General features: G+C 43.5%; 1 protein-coding gene across 1 annotated transcript in view; it reads left to right on the top strand.

Annotated features, from left to right (window-relative positions):
* The window catches only part of LOC144602453 (mucin-6-like), a 170,386-nt gene extending 148,078 nt beyond the window's left edge, over positions 1–22,308 (top strand). The window contains exons 34-39 of the mRNA XM_078415600.1: positions 99–338; positions 9,133–9,289; positions 15,627–15,767; positions 16,445–16,507; positions 17,490–17,529; positions 22,232–22,308. Coding sequence (XP_078271726.1) covers positions 99–338; positions 9,133–9,289; positions 15,627–15,767; positions 16,445–16,507; positions 17,490–17,506 — 618 coding nt within the window. The 3' untranslated portion in view covers positions 17,507–17,529; positions 22,232–22,308. The remainder of the gene's footprint in view (positions 1–98; positions 339–9,132; positions 9,290–15,626; positions 15,768–16,444; positions 16,508–17,489; positions 17,530–22,231) is intronic.
* Positions 22,309–22,590: the final 282 nt, after the last annotated feature.

Here is a 22,590-nt window from a genome sequence, read left to right as displayed (position 1 = left end):
ATCTGAACAGCCTGATGTGTCCATTATCTTCATATGTGCCCTGACTTATTGTAAACCACACATGCTCACCTAAGTGGAAATGCTCTTGCACTCCTCAGCTTTCGCTGTGCGGACTCTGTGGTAACTTCAACGGGGACGAAGGTGATGATTTTATAACGCGGAGCCAATATTTAGCCTCCAATGCACTTGAGTTTGCAAACACTTGGAAGGAAGAGCCACTATGTCATGACGTGACTGAAGTTGTGCATCCGTGTGATTTGAATCCATATCGTCTGTCCTGGGCAGAACAACAGTGCCAAATAATTCACAGCGACATCTTCAAGACATGCCACAATCTGGTGAGTGCCTCTCAGTGTTGTTGCCGAGCAGATAAAGGGTTGAAAATATTCTCAAAATGTATATATGTCAGTCAATGGGATATGACGGTCTCTCTGCAGAACTTTCACATGGTGAAGTCGAAAAAAATATCATCCCTCGTAGAGTAAGCATTGAGTGATTGTATTAAAATGTCTGTTCATGCTCTGAAAATATGGAGTGGGATTTGAAAAGATTGCATCATAAGGTCATACGTGACAGGAGCAGAATTAGGCCATTCGGCCCATCAAGTCTACTCCGCCATTCAATCATGGCTGATATATCTCTCCCTCCTAACCCCTGTTGTACTTCGTGGTCCGGTACCTGTTGTACCTTTAGTGACTCTGGACGGACCACAAGTACACGCGTATAAAAGGTTACAATGCTGGAGCTCAACTCCAGGCTGTTTATTCCGTGGTCACCTGGATCCAGAGTGATCGCCTAATCACACCAATCACTTATATACACAGGCATACAAAGTAGTCCTTGGATACACAAAGTAGTCCCAGCAATATCACAACATCCCCCTTGTCTTATATATTACAACATCCCGCTTGTCTTATATAAAATTGTTTTCTTTACCATTCGAGGGCTAAAATATATTTAACAAACAAAACCAAAGCACCATTGCTTTTTGCAAACAAAACCAATAACACAACTAAACACAATTAAACACAATTACTTTTTTTCGCCATCATGGTGGTCACTCCTCTGCGAAATTTCACTCATCGCCGGGTGGTCACTCATCTCCCTGGGTGGTCACTCATCTCCGTGTGGTCACTCATGTCCGTGTGGTCACTCATCTCCGTGTGGTCACTCATCTCCGGGTGGTCACTCATCTCCGGGTGGTCACTCATCTCCGGGTGGTCACTCATCTCCGGGTGGTCACTCATCTCCGGGTGGTCACTCCACAGATATATACATTTATACAAAAGCATCAAATATAATACATTAAGCTTTCAGTACACAGATCACTACACAGGTCATTAAACACAAAATATTCATTTTGTTCCATATCTTCCCCTCAAGAAGACGTGCTGTGTAGATCAAACGTAGTGTAGGCTCTAGATGCTCCACCACCATGACTTGCCTCCCACTGCTGGGCTCCCACTGCTGGGCTGGCACTGCTGGGCTCCCACTGTTGGGCTGGCACTGCTGGGCTCCCACTGCTGAGCTGGCACTGCTGGGCTCCCACTGCTGGGCTCCCACTGCTGGGCTGGCACTGCTGGGCTCCCACTGCTGGGCTGGCACTGCTGAGCTCCCACTGCTGAGCTGGCACTGCTGGGCTCCCACTGCTGGCCTCCCACTGCTGGCCTCCCACTGCTGGGCTGGCACTGCTGGCACTGCTGGGTTGGCACTGCTGGGCTCCCACTGCTGTAATCGCGGTGCGATCGCGCCTCCGCTGCAGTGCGCTCTGGCCCCGCCCACAGGTGCTCCCCAGCAGCTGCCGCTCAACTTTTCGAACGCGCTGCCGCTGCGCGCTGGCCCCGCCCACAGGTGCTCCCCGGCCCCGCCCACAGGCGCTCCTGGCAGCTGCCGCGCAATTCGAACGCGCTGCCTCGGGCCCAGGGCCGTCCCGACACTACGGTCGACGCGCCTGGGTAAGTATGTAGTGCCTCAGCCTTACCGGCCGCCGCACCTCCGCGGGTGATCGGTCCCTCCGGTCGCCGCACACCTCCGTGGGTGTCGGTCTCCTCCGGGGCTCTCCCGGTCGCCGCACACCTCCGTGGGTGTCGGCCTCCCCCGGTCGCCGCACACCTCCGTGGGTGTCGGTCTTACCGGTCGCCGCACACCTCCGTGGGTGTCGGTCTCCTCCGGGGCTCTCCCGGTCGCCGCACACCTCCGTGGATGTCGGTCTCCTCCGGGGCTCTCCCGGTCGCCGCACACCTCCGTGGGTGTCGGTCTCCTCCGGGGCTCTCCCGGTCGCTGCACACCTCCGTGGGTGTCGGCCTCCCCCGGTCGAAACACAACTCCGTGGGTGTCGGTCTTACCGGTCGCCGCACACCTCCGTGGGTGTCGGGTCTCCCGGTCTTTCCCGGTCACCGCACACCTCCGTGGGTGTCGGGTCTCCCGGTCGCCGCACACCTCCGTGGGTGTCGGTCTTCCCCGGTCACCGCACACCTCCGTGGGTGTCGGGTCTCCCGGTCGCCTCCGGTCTCTCCCCGCGAAGCAGTCGCAGGCTCCCAATCTCGGGCCTGCACAGGTGCTGGGGCGCGATGTGGGCCTTCACACACCGCCCTCAGCAGCTTGCAGCGTCACGTCGGCAGCTCGCCGCTGACTACTGAGCAGGTAAGTATACCTACATATATTGGCCCCTTACCGAGTGGGAAACTTTTTTCGTTCTTCAGGGCTCTAGCTTATCTTCCTGTTAACCTTTTTGCTGGGTTCCTTTTTGTTAACCTTTTTTTTTTTCTTTCTTACGCACTTGTTAACTTTTTTTCTTGGGGTTTTTGTTGTTTTCCTTTTCTAGGCTAAACACCCAAACTGCTGCCACCATGTCGTTCTCCGTGGTCCGGTACCTTTGGTGACTCTGGACGGACCACGAGTACACGTGTTTAAAATGTGATCATGGTGCAGCTTGTACTCCAGGCTGTTTGTTCCAAGGCCGCCTGGATCCAGGGTGATCGCCTAATCACACCAATCACTTATATACACAGGCATACAAAGTAGTCCTTGGATACACAAAGTAGTCCCAGCAATATCACAACAACCCCATTCTCCTGCCTTCTCCCCATAACTCCTAATGCCCATACTAATCAAGAATCTATCTATCTCTGCCTTAATATCCATTGCATCAAACCCATGAGAAGTGGAATGCCCAGCTGAGGATGAAGTTTTTGAACTGTCCACTTGAAGTGAAACCCATTAGATCTCTACCAGTGCTTAGTTTTAGTTTAGACATACAGCGCGGAAACAGGACCTTGGCCCACCGAGTCCATGCTGACCAGCGATCACCCCATACACTCACACTACCCGACACAGTAGCGACAATTTACCATTTTTACCAGAGCCAATTAACCTACAAACCTGTACGTCTTTGGAGTGTGGGAGGAAACCAGAGCTCCCGAAGCAAACCCATGCAGTCACAGGGAGAGTACAAACTCCACACAGACAGTACCCACAGTCAGTATCGTACCCGGGTCTCTGGTGCTGTTAGGCAGCAACTCTACCGCTGTGCCACGGTGCCGCTGTTGCTGTTGTATCAGAGCCTGCATCACCTAAGTTGTATTGGTCATGGTGCAGAAAAGGTTAAGCATTGCATCTGACTGGTTCTAAAACAGTTGCCTACTTCTGTCAGCATTCGCTCTGTGCAGCATTCACCTGGATTCGGATGAAGGGAATTGATGAAGAGAGCGGACAATGTTATTTTCCCATTTGCTCAAATTTGGAGACAATTGGATGTGCAATATCTTTTCCCCAGAGAGATCTCCTGAGCTTTCTGAGACCTAGGTTGGGTCCAAGGACAGAAACACTGGGATCACACACATTTCTCATCCTCATGAAATTTACACGCCATTTTTGGCCAGCACATGCAAATATGGCGATGACAAGCAGAGACATCTCAATGTTGGGGTTTGTGAGTAATAATGTTTTGATCTGTTCTAATTGAATTTATTGTTCTTGATATTTGTTCTTCTTTCAGTTGCCATGCCAATACCTTGTGCGCTCTTTCTCCTAATTCATAATATCTTTGGTTAGTTCGTAATATTAGTTTTTCTGTTCTGTAAGTATATAAAGTATTGTATTGAAATTTTTTATTTGCAAGTTGTGTTTTTTTCATATCTGAGGAGGTTTTCTGTAAGTCTTTTTCTAATACGGTGATTTCTTTTTCTAATCTTTCAGATTCCTTCCTATAGTCTTTCTTTATCTTAGATGAGTAGCTTATAATTTGGCCTCTCAAATAAGCCTTCATTGCATCCCATACAATAGATTTATCATCAACTGAATTTAAATTTGTGTCCAAAAATAATTCAATTTGTCCTCAAATAAAATCACAAAAGTCTTGCCTTTTCAATAGTAAAGAGTTGAGTCTCCATCTATAGACTGACTGTTCTTTATCTGGCATCGTAATTTTCATTAATAATGGTGAGTGATCCGATAACAATCTAGCCTTGTAATCTATTTGTATTATTTGTATTATTCTACCCCTTAATTGAGCTGAAATCAAAAATAGATCTATTCTAGAATATGTATCATGTCTATTGGAATAGAAGGAGTAGTCTCTTTCCCTGGGATGGCTTTTCCTCCAAACATCTATTAAATTTAAATTTTCCATTAAATTCAAGGTTGTCTTCACTGCTCTTGTCCTTGTCGTTGTCCTTGATGATCTATCCATTACTGGATCTAAACAAAAATTGAAATCTCCCCCTATCAATATATTTTCATGTGCTTCTGCCAGATTTAAAAAGGTACCCTGCACAAACTTCTCATCATCTATATTTGGTGCATATATATTCATTAAGGTCCACAATTCTGAGAAAATTTGACAATGTACCATTACAAATCTACCTACTGGGTCACTTACAATATTTTGTATCTTAATTGGTAGCGTTTTCTTAAATAGGATAGCAACCCCTCTTGCTTTTGAGTTAAAAGAAGATGCGACCATACTTCCTACCCAATCTCTCTTTAACTTTTGATGCTCTTTTTCCGTTAGATGTGTTTCTTGCAAGAAAGCTATATCTACTTCCAATTTTTTCATCTGTGTTAAAATTCTCTTCCTTTTTATCGGTCCATTTAACCCATTCACATTATAGCTTAAAAAATTTAATGTGTTATCCATTCATTCCTTTTTTTTTTCCCTTTTCCTTTTTTTTTTTCATTTTTCCTTACCTTGATACCTCTTCCGGTATTTACATTGTGCCGTATTTCAGTGTGCTCCCCTCCATAGTCCAGGTATAAAAACAGAAAAGAAATAAGAAAGATAGAGAAATAGATTATTACTTATAAACCTAGAGAAATCAATGAGGTATTTAAGCAATTCTACACTAATCTGTACCATTCTGAATCTGAAAAGGATGAAATTAAGATAAATAATTTTTTATCCAAGATACAATTACCAACAATCTCTAATGAGGAGCAGATGGGACTAAATGCCTCCTTTACTTTGAGAGAGGTGGAGGAAGTATTATATTCTTTACCAAGTAATAAATCTCCAGGGGAAGATGGTTTCCCGCCTGAGTTCTATGAAAAATTTAAAGAATTGTTGTTACCAGTATTTATGGAAGTGATACATCAAGCGGAAAAAACTTCTACATTACCAGAATCCTTCTCACTGGCAATTATAACCGTAATTTTAAAAAAAGGGAAAGACCCTTTAAATGCATCTTCTTATAGACCAATATCATTGTTGAATGCAGATTATAAAATAGTTGCTAAACTTTTGGCAAGGAGATTGGCAGAATATTTACCGAAGCTGGTTAAAGAGGACCAAACTGGATTTGTCAAAAAAAGGAAAATATCTGATAATGTAGCAAGATTTATAAGTATTTTACATTTAGCACAGAAAAGAAAGGAATTGAGCGTAGCAGTTGCTTTAGATGCTGAAAAGGCGTTTGACAGGTTAGAATGGGATTTTTTATTTAAAGTATTAGAGAAGTACGGATTAGGAAATATCATATATCATATCATATCATATATATACAGCCGGAAACAGGCCTTTTCGGCCCACCAAGTCCGTGCCGCCCAGCGATCCCCGTACATTAACACTATCCTACACCCACTAGGGACAACCTAAAGCCAAAGTGGTGACAAATGGCCAATCTTCTCAATCATTTAATTTGGAAAGATCTAGTAGACAGGGATGTCCATTGTCACCGGCTTTATTTGTATTGGCCATTGAACCTCTGGCAGAGCTAATAAGATCAGATTTAGACATTGAAGGATTTAAAGTGAATCAGGAAAATCACAAAATTACTTTATTTGCAGATGATGTTTTAATTTGTCTTACTAGACCATTGGAATCCTTAAGAAAATTATATTTCAGACTGGAAGAATATGGGAAAGTATCAGGATATAAAATTAATAAAGATAAAACTGAAATAATGCCTCTTTCTGAAGGTAATTATGATCAATGTAAAAGAGAAAGTCAGTTTAAATGGCAAAAAGAAGGCATGAAGTACTTAGGGGTTAAAGTAGATAATAAGTTAAATAATCTGTATAAACTAAATTATAAACCACTAATTAAAAAAATTGAGGAGGACTTGAAGAGATGGATGAATCTTCCAATTACATTGCTAGGGAGAGTGAACTGTATTAAGATGAATATTTTTCCGAGGTTACAGTATTTATTTCAAACACTGCCTATACCTTTACCAAATAATTTTTTTCAAGAATTGAATAAAATTGTGAGAAATTTTCTTTGGAAAGGTAAAATGCCAAGAGTGTCTATGGAAAAATTAACATGGAAATTTGAATTAGGTGGACTGCAATTACCAAATTTTAAAAATTACTATCTGGCAGCACAAATGAGTTTTATTTCATCCTTTTATCAAGAGGGTGGAAAAACAGCATGGGTTAAAATTGAAATGGATAAAATAAAAGAACTATGCCCAGAAGAATTTATCTATAAATGGGAAGCGAAGCTATTAGATAAGGATCAAGAGTCACCTTTGCTAAAACATTTAATTAATATATTGTTGAAAACAGTTAAAGCTAATGATAAAAGATTTTTTCTAACAGCTAAAACTCCATTAGTAAAAAATAGATTACTGCCGTTTGCTTGGAATAATCAAATATTACAAGTCTGGGAACAGAAGGGTATTAAACATATGGGAGATTGCTACGAAGGAAATAATGTTTTGACATTTTCTCAATTGAGAAACAAATATCAAATTCCAGGGAATAGTATTTTTTTCTATTATCAATTACAATCTTATTTAAGGGAAAAGTTAGGTAATTCAATGTTTTTATTTCAAATTAAAGGAATTGGATCCTTGATTCAGGGCAAGGGAACTAAAAAAATTATATCTTCAATGTATAAATTGTTACAAAAATCTAGTCCAAAGACAGGAATTCAAAAATCAAGACAAAGATGGGAAACAGATCTGAATATTAGCATTGATGAACCAAGTTGGGAAAGATTGTGTTTAGAAAGTATGAAAAATACTATTAATGTGAGATATAGTTTAGTACAATACAATTTTTTACATCAACAATATTTAACTCCGAAAAAATTAAACAATTTAAATCCAAATTTACCTGAAATTTGTTTTAGATGCAACCAGGATGTGGGTACTTTTTACACTCCACATGGGCATGTCCTAAGGTAACTCCTTTTTGGAAAGACCTAAAAAACTTTTTGGAACAATTGATGAATAAGACCATACCATTGGATTCAAGGTTGTTTTTATTGGGAGATACTAAAGGAATATTACCAAGATTAATTTTAGATAAATATCAGGAAAGATTTCTCAAAATAGCAATAGCAATAGCAAAAAAATGTGTGGCGGTCACTTGGAAAGATCACAATGAAATAAGAATTGCAAGATGGTATGCAGAAATGCGTAGTTGTATCCCATTAGAAAAAGCTACTTATAATCTGAGAGATAAATATATTTCTTTTTTAAACTTTGGAACCCATTCACTTTAAAACTAGGATTAAGAATTGGAAATATTTAATTTCAGGATTGTTTTGATACCCCTAAAAATAGTTTAATAAGAAATTAGCCGGAAGTGTTTCCTTCTTGTCTCCAGGTTCCCTTCTTTCTTCTTTCTTTCTTTCTTTCCTTTTTTAAAATTTTTATTTCTTTATCTTTCTTCTTCTCCTTTTTCCTCTTTTTTCTAACTGGGGGGAGGGGGGTTGTGGGTGGGGAGATAATACAGAACAATACAGGTATAATCGAATTTAAATGTATAATCGAATTTATAATGTAGGTACCATCGCGTACTATGAGTTCATACATGTATTTGTTTTGTTAAAATTTAAATAAAATTTTAAAAATAAAAAAAATGTTGGGGTTTGTGGAGTTCATTCAGGGGGCAAATACTTCCAATGGGTCTCAGATTGATAACTGGAAGATCTGATCTTTAAGGTGCAGTTATTGATTAGATTTAGTGTTCAGCTAATCAATTTGTTCTGGGATATTTCCAGGAGTCAGCACTCTGCCTTTTTGTCCATTGCTTTGGACCGTAACATCTCCAGCAGTGTGGTGTTCCCTCTGCACGACAGTGTCAGCCCAGACTATCTCTCGATGGGTCTGTGGACATGCCCACAAGTGTCAAGGTGCACTCCAGTGAGCAAAGCATGCCAGAAACGCTCCGATTTCCCGGAATTTGGGGGAAGGAGATGACAGGCAAATCCTTTCTGGTGTGGACATAAACTCTTGAGGAAAGGCACCATTTTTCTGCAGACTGATCCTGTCCATTCTATTGCAACCTATCCCTTTTGTCTGAATCAGACTCCTAATCTGTACTTGGAGCCTGCATTTAACTAACTGTCTGTGTTTTGCAACCTGCAATGTGCTGTTTCTAGCACGATGGCTCCATCGATGCTTTTAATGATTCCACATCAATGCAGCAGTCATTTCACCTGAACTCATGGAATGGGAGCAACTGATGTGCTCCCAATGGATTGTAACAAGCTCACTTACTGGGCTTTTTGGCCTACTTCTGAATTTCATTGTGAGACCAGTCTTCATTTCCCAAACTCGTAAAATTACACTGTGTGCCACCAGTGCAGCTTGTGGTGGTTGAAGATGAATGGGAACGAACTGGACACCACGTTCAGGGTTCTTCACGGACTACAGTTGTAGCTTTCTCTTCTCTTTTCCCCGTCAGGTTTATCATGTTCCCTATTATGAAAGCTGTGTGCAGACGACATGCGGGTGTGATATTTTCGGAGACTGTGAATGCCTTTGTGGAGCCATTGCAGTCTACGCTAAAGCCTGTTTGGATGCTGGTGTCTGTATCAACTGGAGAACCCCCAATTTATGTGGTGAGTTTTTCTTGAATTAGTTAAACCATTTAAAAATTTGCTCTTCACAGAGTAATTAAAAAAATAATGCCAGGATTTACTCAAGTTATTGCCATTGACTGTTGATGCTCCATTCTCACAGCATGTCCAGTCATGAATGTGGATGAAAACCTGACCTTCCCTCCTTTGCTAAATTAATCCCATTTCCCTCCACCCAAATCTTTCAATATCTTCCCCTTAAAGTGCACTAATCATCTCAAACCTTTTAACAACTCTGCAAAATTTGGTTCTTCTTGGCACTTTTTTAAATGTAGAGCAGGGGGATCCAGGCATAGTTCCCTGAAAGTGACGATACAGGGGGATAGGGCGGTCAAGAGGCAGTCAGTGCATTGGCCTTCAGCAGTTCAGATAATGAGTAGAGAAGTTGGGACTGTTATAGAGTCATAGCATCATAGAGTGACACAATGTGGAAACAGGCCCTTCGGCCCAACTTGCCCACACGTCCCAGCTACACTAGTCCCACCTGCTGGCGTTGAGCCCATATCCCTTCAAACCTGTCCTATCCTGTACTTGTGCAACTGTTTCTTAAACGTTGGGATAGTCCATGCCTCAACTACCTCCTCTGGCAGCTTGTTCCATACTCCTGCCACCCTTTGTATGAAAAAGTTACCCCATAGAATTCATATTAAATCTTTTCCCCTTCACAAACCTATACTCTCTGGTTCTCGATTCACCTACTCTGGGCAAGAGATTCTGTGCATCGACTGGATCTATTCCTCTCATGATTTTATACACCTCTATAAGATCACCCCTCATCCTCCTGCACTCCAAGGAATAGAGTCCCAGTCTACTCAATGTTTTCATGAGTGTTAGATTTCTACTTGATGTTTTCACGAAAGATTTAGCTCTTTGGGGTAAAGGAATCAAGGGATATGAGGAAATAGCCGGAACAGGGTACTGATTTTTGATGATCAGACATGATCATATTGAATGACGCTGCTGGCTCGAAGGGCCGAATGGCCTACTCCTGCAACTTTCAGGGAGCTATGTGCGGCACGGTGGCGCGGCGGTAGAGTTGCTGCCTTACAGTGAATGCAGCACTGGAGACCCGGGTTCGATCCTGACTATAGGTGCTATCTGTACGGAGTTTGTACGTTCTCCCCGTGACCTGCGTGAGTTTTCTCCGAGATCTTCGGTTTCCTTCCACACTCCAAAGACGTGCAGGTATGTAGGTTAATTGGCTTGATAAATGTAAAACAAAATGTCCCTAGTGGGTATAGAATAGTGTTAATGCGGGGATCGCTAGTCGGCGCGGACCCGGTGGGCCGAAAGGGCCTGCTTACACGCTGTATCTCTAAACTAAACTAAACTATTTTTCTATGTTTCTATGTTTCAACTCTCCCTATAGCTTAGACCCTCTAAGTCCTGGCAACATCCTCGTAAATCTTCTCTGTGCGCTTTCCAGCTCGACAACATCATTCCTATAACATGGTGCCCAGAACTGAACGCGTTACTCTAAATATGGCCTCACTAATGTCTTATACAACTGCAACATGACCTCCCAACATCTATACTCAATACTCTGTCTGATGAAGGCAAATATGTCAAAAGCCTTTTTGACCACCCTATCTACCTGCAGCTCTACTTTCAAGGAACCATGCATTTGCACTCCTAGATCCCTCTGCTCTACAACACTTCCCAGAGCCCTACCATTCACTGTGTAAGTCATGCCCATGTTAGACTTCCCAAAATGCAACACCTCATATTTCTCTGTCAACACATTGGAGTATTATGTTCAGCTTTGGTTACCCTGCTATAGGAAGGATATCATTAAGCTGGAAAGAGCGCAGGGAAGATTTACGAGGATTTTGCCATGACTTGAGGCCCTGAACTATCGGGAGAGGTTGGGCAGGCAAGGAATTTATTCTTTGGAGCTCAGGAGGCTGAGGGATAATGAGGGATAATGTGGTCATGAGTGGAATAGATAGGGTGAAGGCACAAAATCTTTTACACTGAGTAGGAAAACAAGTACCAGAGAACATAAGCTTAAGGTGAGAGGGGAAAAATTTAATAGGAAACTGAGGAGCAACTTTTTCACACAGAGGGCGGTGTGTTTATGGAACGAGCTGCCATTCGAGGTAGTTGAGACAAGTACAGTAACAACATTTAAAAGGCATTTGGACAGGTAGATGGGGCATCTTTTTTGGTATGAACAAGTTGGGCCAAGGGCCTGTATCCAGGCTATCTGAAACCGAAGGAAATTCGCTCATTGCTCTGTCTAAACGAATCATTAAATTCCCTGTCAACATTTGCTTCAGCTGTGGGAAAAAGTTGTCACTCCAAAGGTTTCTCCAGTGTTTTTAGACAGTAATTCCTCTGGACTTTTTAGCTTGTCCTCTTTCACCCAAATGTGCCTTGAGCCATGGACCTATGTCATCACCAAGACAGGCCATACCTCCCTGAAGCATGGCCACACTCTATTCTGCCCGTTCCAGTGCCACAGAACCTATTGTCCATAATTTAGTTGGCTGTAGGCTTGGTTAGGCCAGAGTATTCCTGGTCACCTCTCACATGTAAAAACATTAGATCATCAGAATTCATCTAGCCCTTCCTTAACTGTAGGCAAGATCTATTTAAACATCAGTCCTGTGCTTGTTCTCCTGTATTCAGACTCCAGTAAAATACTTAACCTTGTTTGTTAAGTCTCTGCAGTCTCATTGCACTTTGTATCCTTCAGTTATAACCAGCAGAGTTCACTCTTCCATTTCTGCCCTTTGAGTAGCTCTGATTTTAGTCACTCCTCTATGTGGCCAGATCCTAAACTCTTGAATTTTCTAACATTTCCAACTCTATATCTTTATTTTCTCATGTAAACTCTTCCTCTGACTAGGGTGTAAAGCATCTGCCCTGATACATGGTCATTGTCAACTATGAGAATTGTGATGGGAAACATTTTGGGACGTATTGAGGGTTCAGTGTTGAGGTGGATAGAAAATTGGTTGGCGGACAGGAAGCAAAGAGTAGGAATAAACGGGTCCTTTTCGGAATGGCAGGCAGTGACTAGTGGGGTACCGCAAGGCTCAGTGCTGGGACCCCAGTTATTTACAGTGTATATTAATGATTTGGACGAGGGAATTGAATGCAACATCTCTAAGTTTGCGGTTGACACGAAGCTGGGTGGCAGTGTTAGCTGCGAGGAGGATGCTAGGAGGCTGCAGAGTGACTTGGATAGATTAGGCGAGTGGGCAAATGCATGGCAGTTCCTTCTTACACCTGTAGTCAGGATGGAAGCCAGGTTTCTGGCTCTGTAAGGCAGCAACTTACTGCTGCACCACCATGCCGCCCCTCTGCTGTTCTCGCAGCTATGCTGTTGGGCAAAGTTCAATAAATAATCAGGCTTGTGAGAAAGATATTGAATAATCATGTGGGCCTTTAATCTCACACAAGGAGAGGACAAATGAAATTGGAGAAAATACCTCAAGGGTACATTCATAGAATATATTCAGAGAGATATTTAGAGCAAAACGTTGTGGGGGCAACCAGGGAGGGGAGTGATTTAGGCCTGGTTCTGAGTAACAAAGCAGGATTGATTTATGGACGTGATGGATGTGACAGCAAGAGTGACCACAACATAATGGAACCTCACACACAGTTTGCAAGTGAGAAGAGTGGGCCAGAACTGAACTTGAACTCAGAATGTGAAGGCAGATTTGGCTAAAATGGACTGGAAGGTAGATTATAGAAGCCGACATCTCAAGATATATTTCACAATTTACAGCAAATTCATATTTCATGGAGGAATAAAGAATCTGGTTCAAGATAGTGTCAAATTGCAAGAAAAGGCAAGGATTAGTCAAAGGCCAGAGGATTGGTCAAAAAATGAGCCAAATCAAGGTAAACAGGACTAGTTCCAGAAGGCACCTCGTTTGTCAAGGTCGAGTTGAACTGAAGGGCCTTTTTCCGTACTGTATAACTCCAAGGCTCTATGACTGTGAAGTGCTGAAACCAAGTATTTAATATGTCTTTATGGCAGAAGCCAACCCATATTAGGGCAAAAAGGAGGGAGCTTAAAGCCATCACTAACACCAGAAAAAAGGCATCAGACAAAACTGAAACAAAACCAGAGTGCTTGAAACTCTCATCGGACAGGAAACACTTGTGAAGAGAAAAACAGAGTCAACAGTTCAGGGATGTCCTCCCATCAGCAGTTGCAACAGTGAGAAAACAAATGGATTTGTCTGAAGAATGGTCTCGACCCGAAACGTCACCCGTTCCTTCCTCCTGAGATGTTGCCTGTCCTGCTGAGTCACTCCAGCATTTTGTCTCTTGCATTTGACGTTTTGGAGGTGTGAAGGGTTTGGAGAGAACAGCCTATGATAGGTGGAGACCGCAGTTGTCCCGGACATGTAATGGATTTTGTTTCTTGCAATTAGAGTGGAAAAAGAAACAAAAGTGTGGGGAATCTGAAATAAAAGAGAGTATGGAAAATACACAACAGGTCAAGCAGCATCTGTGGAGAATAGAGCAGAGTTTGTGTTACAGGTGCACGAGCCTCCAATATAGCTGACCAGTTCTGGCAAAAACAGGAAAAGCAATGGCTCTCTGAAATCACTGAATGTATCCACAACGCATCTAACTCTGCCTGAAGAAAGGCGCTGAACCGAAACATCACCTGTCCATTCCCTCCACACTTGCTGCCCTTCGACCCAACTCAATCATGCCAGCCAAGGTGCCTCTGGAGCTGGTCTTGTTTACCTACATTTGCCCTATTTTTGGCCAATCCTCTGGACTTCCACTAATCCTTGCCTTTCTTGCAATTTGATTCCATCTTGAGCATCCTTCATTTGTACCAGCTAGAACATCCTTGTTGGTAATCTTTATTTCTCAGTAAAATATGAAATCGCTGAAGATTGTGAAATATATCTTTAAATGTCTGCCACTATAGTCCACTTCCAGTCCACATGACCAAGCTGGTCACATTTGCCTGTGTTTGGCCCATATCCCTCCAAAGCTTTCCTGTCTTGTACCTGTCCAAGTGTCTTTGAAGCAGTAACTGTCCCCGAATCTATCACTTCACCCGGCAGCTTGTTTCATGTATCCACCTTTAAATCTCTCCTCTCCCACCTTAAACCTATGCCCTTTACTTTTAGACTCCCCTATCCCGATGAAAGGACTGCAACAATTTAATATATGATTGCCCCCCCCCCCCCCCCCGTGATTTTAGAAACCTCTATCAGGTCTCTCCTCAGTCTCCAGTGCTGCAGGGGTAAATGTCCTAGCCTATCCAGTCTCAACTTATAACTCAAGCCCTCGAGATCCAGTCACATCCTTTGCAGTTTAATGACACCCCCTCTAAAGCAGGACAACCACAATTGTCAAAGCTACTCCAAATGTGATTGTAACAGCATCTTGTAACATCACATCCCAATTCCAGCACACAACATATGGATTATTGAAGGCAAGCATGCCTATTGCCTTCTTCAGCCTGTCCACCTGTGTTGCCACTTTCATGGAATTACTAGACCAAGTGGACCCGTTGGGCCCAAACCTCTCCTGCATTGGTGCAGCACCCTCTCCTCCCCCCCGCCCCCCTCCCCTCCCCCTCCCACCCTCCTGCTCTCCCCCTCCCTCCCCCTCCCCTCTCCCCCTCCCCCTCCCCTCGTCCCCTCCACCTCCCTCCCTCCTCCCCCTCCCTCCTGCTCTCCTCCCTCCCCTCCCACTCCCCTCTCCCCCTCCCCTCGTCCCCGCCACCTCCCTCCCTCCTCCCCCTCCCTCCCTCCTCCCTCTCCCCCAACTCCATCCCCCTCACCCCCCCTTATCCTCCCTCCTCCCCATCTCCCTTCCTCCCCCCCTCCCTCCCTAGGAGATAGATTTAAACTTTAAAATGTGAACAACTTTAAAATATAACATCGATTTCAATGAAACTTATTCCATTAGCACCAAAGGGACGACGGTGAGTAAGGTGGTTCAAAAATTGTCGCGCTATCGTGTACCGTTTTGGCTGTAGTTCAGGAACAAACAAACAAACAAACAAGCGAGAGTTTTATTGTATAGATGTGCCTGCACACTCCATTGTTCCCTCCTATGCACTTGTAGCCCCAGGGTCTCTCTGCTCTAAACATTCCCCATTTAAGAAAGTAAGAAGATGGTGGGAAATTACTGGAGACAGTTATTTGTCAAATTCTGCAACCTTCGCTGCCTTGAGAGGTGCTGTTTTTTAGCAAGTCAGTCACACAGAGCCTTCCCCAGCGCTACTGGGTACCCGTGGCCAGGGACAGAGCTGAGAGCTACACAGTCAGTGGTCTTGGGTCCGTGGGTTTCTGGAGTTCAGTGTGTGATGCCTGTCAATTTCTTTCAGCTGTGTACTGCGAATACTATAACACCCATTCACTAAAAAATAACAGCTCAGAGATGACGGAGATTGGTGGCTATCGAAGCCATTACCAGCCTTGTTTGTGTCCTGGCAATCTGTGGGTCTTCCCGAAGAACAACATGGAAGGTAAGAGGTTTAACTGGAGAACTGGGTCTGATCTGGGGCCTATTGTTGATTCACTCTGCTGTTTAGTCAGAAGCATTGATCCAGTTCCTGCAGTACTCATTCCGATCGTAGAACCCGGGCTGTGGCAAGGGTCAGATTGCAGAGCAGGGTAGTCTGAATGGCCTAATTGTACTCCTATTACTTATGAACTTATGAACATCTTATCTTCCGACTGGTCACTTTGCAACCTTCTGGAATGAGCATTGAATTCCCCAACTTCAGGTACATTGTCATCCTTAACTTGCTTTGTTTCTGTGAAAGATTTCATGAACAGTCAGTGCTCATGCTCCTCATCACCTGATCTGCCTTCACCCATCTCTATCTGTATCATCTTTTGTCACTCCTCCACCAGCTTTGCTTTGGAAACCATAGGCCCCTCCACTTTTTCCCCAGTTCTGTGGAAGGGTCCCTGACCCAAAACGTTTCTCTTTCCACAGATGTTGCTCAGCAGACTGAGTTCTTCCAGCATTTCTTGTGTCAGTTATTCAGGATTCAACTGAGAGTAGATATGTCACTGAATGGTGTTGGGATGATGAAGCGTTGCTTTCCGCTGCATTCTCCACCTGTATTGCCAGGTGGCTGTCTATCACAGTCTACTATTAAGTGCTTGGAACTACACTGAATCCTTGTCTTGACAGGTTGTTACAGGTGTCCTGTGAGTGAATACTACGAGACCAAAGTACAGTCGTGTGTTTTGTGTGGTAAGTTGCAGATTTCTGTACAAACATATCCTGGGATATCTCAGAGCAGATTCAAACTGGCAGTAGAACAGGAAACCCCCCCCAATTTGATTCTTTCTCATGTGACGTTGCCTAGTTTGGGCAATTTCAGAGTTTTCCAGTAAACCGACGTGTTCCTGGTTTACCACAAGATTGCTCAGAGGATTGTAACTTCTGAGGGGGTATGGGGAGAAGGCAGGAACGGGGTACTGATTGAGAATGATCAGCCATGGTCACATTGAATGGCGGTGCTGGCTCAAAGGGCCGAATGGCCTCCTCCTGTACCTATTGTCTATCATTCTCAGCATCTCTGAAGGAAACAGCCTAGAAATTGGATCATCCCGTTTAAAACAGCGCACAAGGAGAAATTTAATCTCCCAGAGAATGTGCATTTCTCCAGCATAGCAAGCAGTTGAATCAAAATAATTAACAATATTTACAACAAAGTTAAATTATTCTTTGGGCTGGAGGGATGATGGAATAGGGAGAAAACAGGAACAGGCTCCTGAATGTGGATGTGTAGGAAGGAGCTGCAGATGCTGGTTTAAATCGGATAGATACAAAAAGCTGGAGTAACTCAGCGGGTCAGACAGCATCTCTAGAGAAACGGAATAGGTGATGTTTCGGGTCGAGACCCTTCTTCTTCGACCCGAAAAGTCACCTTTTCTCCAAAGATGCTGTCTGCCCGCTGAGTTACTCCAGCTTTTTGTGTCTATCCTGAATGTGGATGGTGAGCCATGATCAGATGGAGTGGATAGACAGCTCAAAGGGCCGAATGGCTGCTGCTGCTCCTGGTTTCCATGTTACTGTGTATGTTTCTAAAGGAAATGGTAACGCTATGTAAATGCAAATCTTACCAAACAGTAAATTTCTCAAAATTTAAAAATATTCAGCTGTTGTGTTCCTATGGTCCTGTGATTCACCATTAGGAACATATTACTCACTCTTGCAATATTTCTTGCAGATGCCGCTTATCGTTGAACATGTTCGATCAGGAGTAGTAGGTGTGTAAATGTTTAAATTCTTGCTGCTTCCAATGCTTCAGATTTCCTTGAATATGATTTTGTATCTAAGTAGCAAAGCCTGGTTGTCCAATGTCACCTGTAGTCCAGGTCTTTTCTTCATGATTATTTATTTAGATTTAAGCAGTAGACAGGTGGGGATGTAAAGCTTGTTTTACACAGGTGTTGTGCAGTGGGGGCTTAGGAGGAGGTGGTATCAGAGTCACAACACAGCTTGTGGGGTATGAGCACCACGAGAGAGCACAGCTGTAAGGGGAGAGGGGAACGTTTAATGGAGATGTGCTGGGGAAGTCTTTTACACAAAGAGTGGTGGGGGGCTGGAATGCATTGCCAGGGCTGGTGGAGGCAGACATGAAAGTGGCGTTTAAGAGGCTTTTAGATAGGCAATGGAAGTGCATGGAACATGGGATATGGATCATCCACAGGCAGATTAGATTAGTTTAACTAAGCATCGTGTTCAGCACAAACATTGTGGATCAAAGGGCCCTTTCCTGCGCTGTACTGTTCTATGTTCTGTCTATGTCTATGTTCTATGTCTATGTTCTATGTCTAGGTTCTATGTTCTGGCAATGTCCTGTTCTATGTCTATGTTCTATGTTCCATCTCCTATATGGGGGGCTAAGGCTTGGCCTCTGAACTCAGGTTCCCTGATGTCACTAGTAAGGGGCTAAAGCAGTGGCAAGAGAGGTGGATGGGGTAAAATTGTAAAGAAGCAATGGTCCTTCCTCCACTGAACTTCATGCCAGGTGGCTTTGCGGTCAGGTCAGCTAGCACTGGTGGTGCCGTGTACAAGCAACAGGACAGACACACCATCCGAGCTCTGCCTCAGGACCTGGTGTTGTCAGGAACCAACTGGTGGTCAGTTGGCCACAGCATCACACAGATAGATGTTACAGCTCAGTGTGGAGATGGAGGGATGTTGAGTCCATACTGCCTCTCTGCAAGAGCAATCTGGTCAGACCCACTCCACCACATGAGTAGCCCAGTGGCGCATCCAGTAGAGGAGCTGCCTCACATCTCCTGCGACCCTGTTCAATCCTGACTTTGCGAGCTGTCTGTGCGGGGCTTGCACGTTCCACCACTGACCGCCCGGGCCTCCTCGACGGGCTTCAACATTTCAAAGACCTGCAGGTTCATAGATTAATTGGTCACACTGTGTGTAGGTGAGCGACTGGGCACCCAGTGGCAGTTACTGAGCTTGTGGGAAAGAATAGGTTCCATGGAAAGAAGGGGTTTAATACCAGCCTCCGATGTTGTTGTGTGGAGAGTTGTCATTCTCTCTGTGACCCTAGTGTGCATGGGAAGCAGTGAATCAGAGAGAAGTTGATGATAGTATGTCATTTTCCATTATGTATTATTTTCATGTGCACCAAGTGCAGAATGTAGTGTTATTTCTACAGAGAAAGTGCAGATAGAAAAAAGTGTAAGGACCACAATGAGGTAGATTGAGAGATCAAAAATTCATTTTAGCTAATGAGAGGTTCATTCATTAGTCTGATAACAGCAGGGAAGAAGAAGATGTTCTTGAATCTAGTGGTATATGCTTTCAAGCTTTTGTATCTTTTGCCCAATGAGAGAGGGGAAAAGAGGGTATGACCAGGGTGTGAATGCTCTTGGATTATGCAGGCTGCTTTCCTGCGGCAGCATGAAGTGTTGATGGAATGGATTGGGAGAAGGCTGGTGTGTGTGATGAACTGGGCTACTTCCACAGCTCTCTGCAAATTCCTGCAGTTTTGGGCAGAGCAGTTTCCATCAACCCCTCCTCACCTGTATCCACCCATCACTTGTCAGCTCTTGCCCCACCCTTCCCCTCACTTCTTTCCACTGGCTACTTCCTCTCTACTCCTCCAGTTCAGATGAAGGGTCCTGGTCCGAAACATTGACTGTCCATTTCCCTTGTTAAAGAAAACTTTAAACACATGATCGGGCAAGACAATCAAGACTTTATTTAAGAGCGTCAAATACAGTGATGGAGATTGCTGAAAGAACAAAAATGCATCTACTCCTTATATACATAATCTTCCTTTGATGTTTTGTTTATTGTAACAAGCACTAACCATTTTTCCATCCTCTCAAATGGTCTTATAACAATTATAAATCATGCACCTCTGAAAGACACAAATTAATAAACACAGCCCTAATCCTTCCCATTTACAAATAAGCAAATGTCATGTTACCCTTTCAACCTCATGTTATTGTTTTATGACTGCCATTTGTCATTTGGCAACAGAGAACAGAATCTGACTCAAGTAGGCTGGGTCAGTTATGCATGCTCAGTTTCAACCTTCTTTAAAGCACAGAATTATTATAACACATGAAGAGAACTTGAAGCATTTTTAGGCACTCTACCTATTCCTGACCCTTGCTATCTCCTTGTAATTTATTTTGCTATTTATTTTGGACACCCTCCACAGATGCTGCCTGGCCTGCTGAGAACCTCCAGCAGCTCTCCCTTCATGCTCCATTTGAAAACTCCATCTCCACTATTGTAATAATCTTAACCATCACCTCTGGCTCCCTCCCTTCTTCCCTTCCCTTTATTTCTTGCATCTGGGTTTATTTATAATCCATCCCTGCTCTTTTTCCAGCCATGTCATCATTATTGCTACAGCAATGTGATGACTGGCGCATTGCACTGGCAGCTCCGACTACCTTGTCCAATGTGCATGTGTATAACCCATCCTAGCACCTACAGTACTCCCTCCTACCTTTTATCCTGTCCTGTAAGATGTTTGTTCCAGTCTTATTTATCTCATCCTATCCTCTTCAGTGCCACCCTCCCATGCCAACCCTTTGCCAACTTACTCTTCATCTCCACCCACAGGAATAACAAATGGTGAAAATGGGCCGTTTGAGATAACATAAAACATAAAACTGGACAGCACAGGAACAAGCCCTTCGACCCACAATGTCTGTGCCGCACATGATGACAAGCTAAACTAATCTCTTTTGCCTGCACATGATCCGTATCCCACTATTCCCTGCATATCCATATGCCTTTCTAAAAGCCCCTTATATGCCACTATCATACCTGCCTTAAACTTTCTCCCACAGACCTTACAGCTATGCCTTCTGAACTTTGATATTTCCACTATGGGAAAAAGGTCTTCTGCCTGTCTACCTTATCAATGCCTCTCACAATTTTACATATTTCTAACATGTCTCCCCTCAACCTCTGATGCTCCGAAGAAAATAATCCAAATTCATCCAATCTCTCTTTATATTTAATACCCTCTAATCCATGAAACATTCTTCACCCTTTCCAAAGTCTCCACATCCTTCCTGTAATGGGGCAACCAGAAATGCACAACCTACTCCAAATGCTGCCTAACCGAACCAGCATCTGCAGTTCCTTCCTACACAAAGTTTTATAAAATAGCAACATGATTTCTGACTCTTATAATCAATTTCCTGACCAATGGAGGCAATCATACCATACGGCTTTTTTACCACTCCATTTAGTTGTGTTGCCACTTTCAGGGAACTGTGGACTTGGATCCTAAGATCCCTCTGTATATTAATGCTGCAAACCTTTCCTTTACTTTCAAACTCTGAAAGTGCCACAAAGCGCAATGGGTAAAACTCATTTGGTCTGTGAAGGTAGACACAAAATGCTGGAGTAACTCAGCAGAACAGGCAGCATCTCTGGAGCGAAGGAATGGGTGACGTTTGGGGTGAGACCGGGTGAGACCCTTCAGAAGGTGCCAGCTCCCTCAGAAACTGTCCCGGTGCCTCAGAAATCGAAACTTCTCCATTTTGCTCCCTCTCTCCAGCCAAACAGTCATCTGCACTACCTTCCAATTCCTGGATATGCTGATACACAACTAAGAAAAATCTGGATGTTTAACTTTTCATCGTAACCTTCGTTATCGTTGAAATCTCTGCCTTTTTATCTGTCATTGGTATCCATATGGAACACATCACCTTCCCCCCTGCAGAATGCTCATTAATTCTCTCTCTGCTCTCTGGAGCTGCAGGCTATCACCCTCAGCCTCACAGATGAACCTCAGTCACATCACCTGGAGCTCTGAACTCCATCTTTGTCCACACTGCATGATATGCATTCCGCAGGTCTGGTATCTCTACCAAGTCTCTGTGTGTTGGGCTGATTCACTTTGGAGAAACAAAACAATGTTTAAAACTAATTCTGAAGAAGGAACTTGACTGAAGCATCGTCCACCTCCTTCCACAGATGCAGCCAGGCCTGTTCCGTTCCATCAGCACTTTGTCTTTTACACAAGACTCCAGAATCTGCAGTCCCTTTGTGTCTCCCAAGTTTAACAACTCTCTTACCTCTGTCCTACTCTTTGTAATTTCAGAGGGTGGTGAATCTGTGGAACTCTTTGCCACAGAAGGCTGCGGAGGCCAAGTCAATGGATATTTTTAAGGCAGAGAGGGATAATTTCTTGATTAGTACGGGTGTCAAGGGTTATGGGGAAGAAGGCAGGAGAATGGGGTGAGGAGGGAGAGATAGATCAACCATGATTGAATGGCGGAGTAGACTTGATGGGCTGAATGGCCTAATTTTGCTCCTATCACTTATGACATATACTAACCTCCTGCATTTTATGCAGTGGTGAATGCTTCCAGTAAAATCTGCTGAATTGCAGTGAGACCATATATGTTCATGATTAATTAACATCCACGTTAGACGCTGGTGATGTGTTTTCTGCTTTCCTTTCAGAATCCTCCAGGAATACTCTTGAGACTCTTCCACAAGTGATCACGAACTGGATGCAGTTTCTTTACGATGAGTAGCAGTAACTAGTTTTCTTATCAACATAAGAAGTTAACAAATAGCCTGTGCTGAGTTCTCAGCAGACTGATTTCCCAACGGATCATATTATTTCTTGGGTGTTTTCTGTATTTAGGATCATGGGAATTTAACCAATAACCTTTTGTTCAATTTAAATTAATGTAAGCTTTGCAAACATATTAAAAATTACATTCAATGGCTTAAACTTCAGAAAGGATGCATCTTAATGACTTTCTGTAATATATCAATCTATGTTTTCTCTTGTTACTGAATATTTAAAATAAACA

Source organism: Rhinoraja longicauda, chromosome 18 (genome assembly GCF_053455715.1).
Source record: "Rhinoraja longicauda isolate Sanriku21f chromosome 18, sRhiLon1.1, whole genome shotgun sequence".
NCBI classification, from domain to species: Eukaryota; Metazoa; Chordata; class Chondrichthyes; order Rajiformes; family Arhynchobatidae; genus Rhinoraja; species Rhinoraja longicauda.
This window is presented reverse-complemented; position numbering and strand designations above follow the sequence as displayed.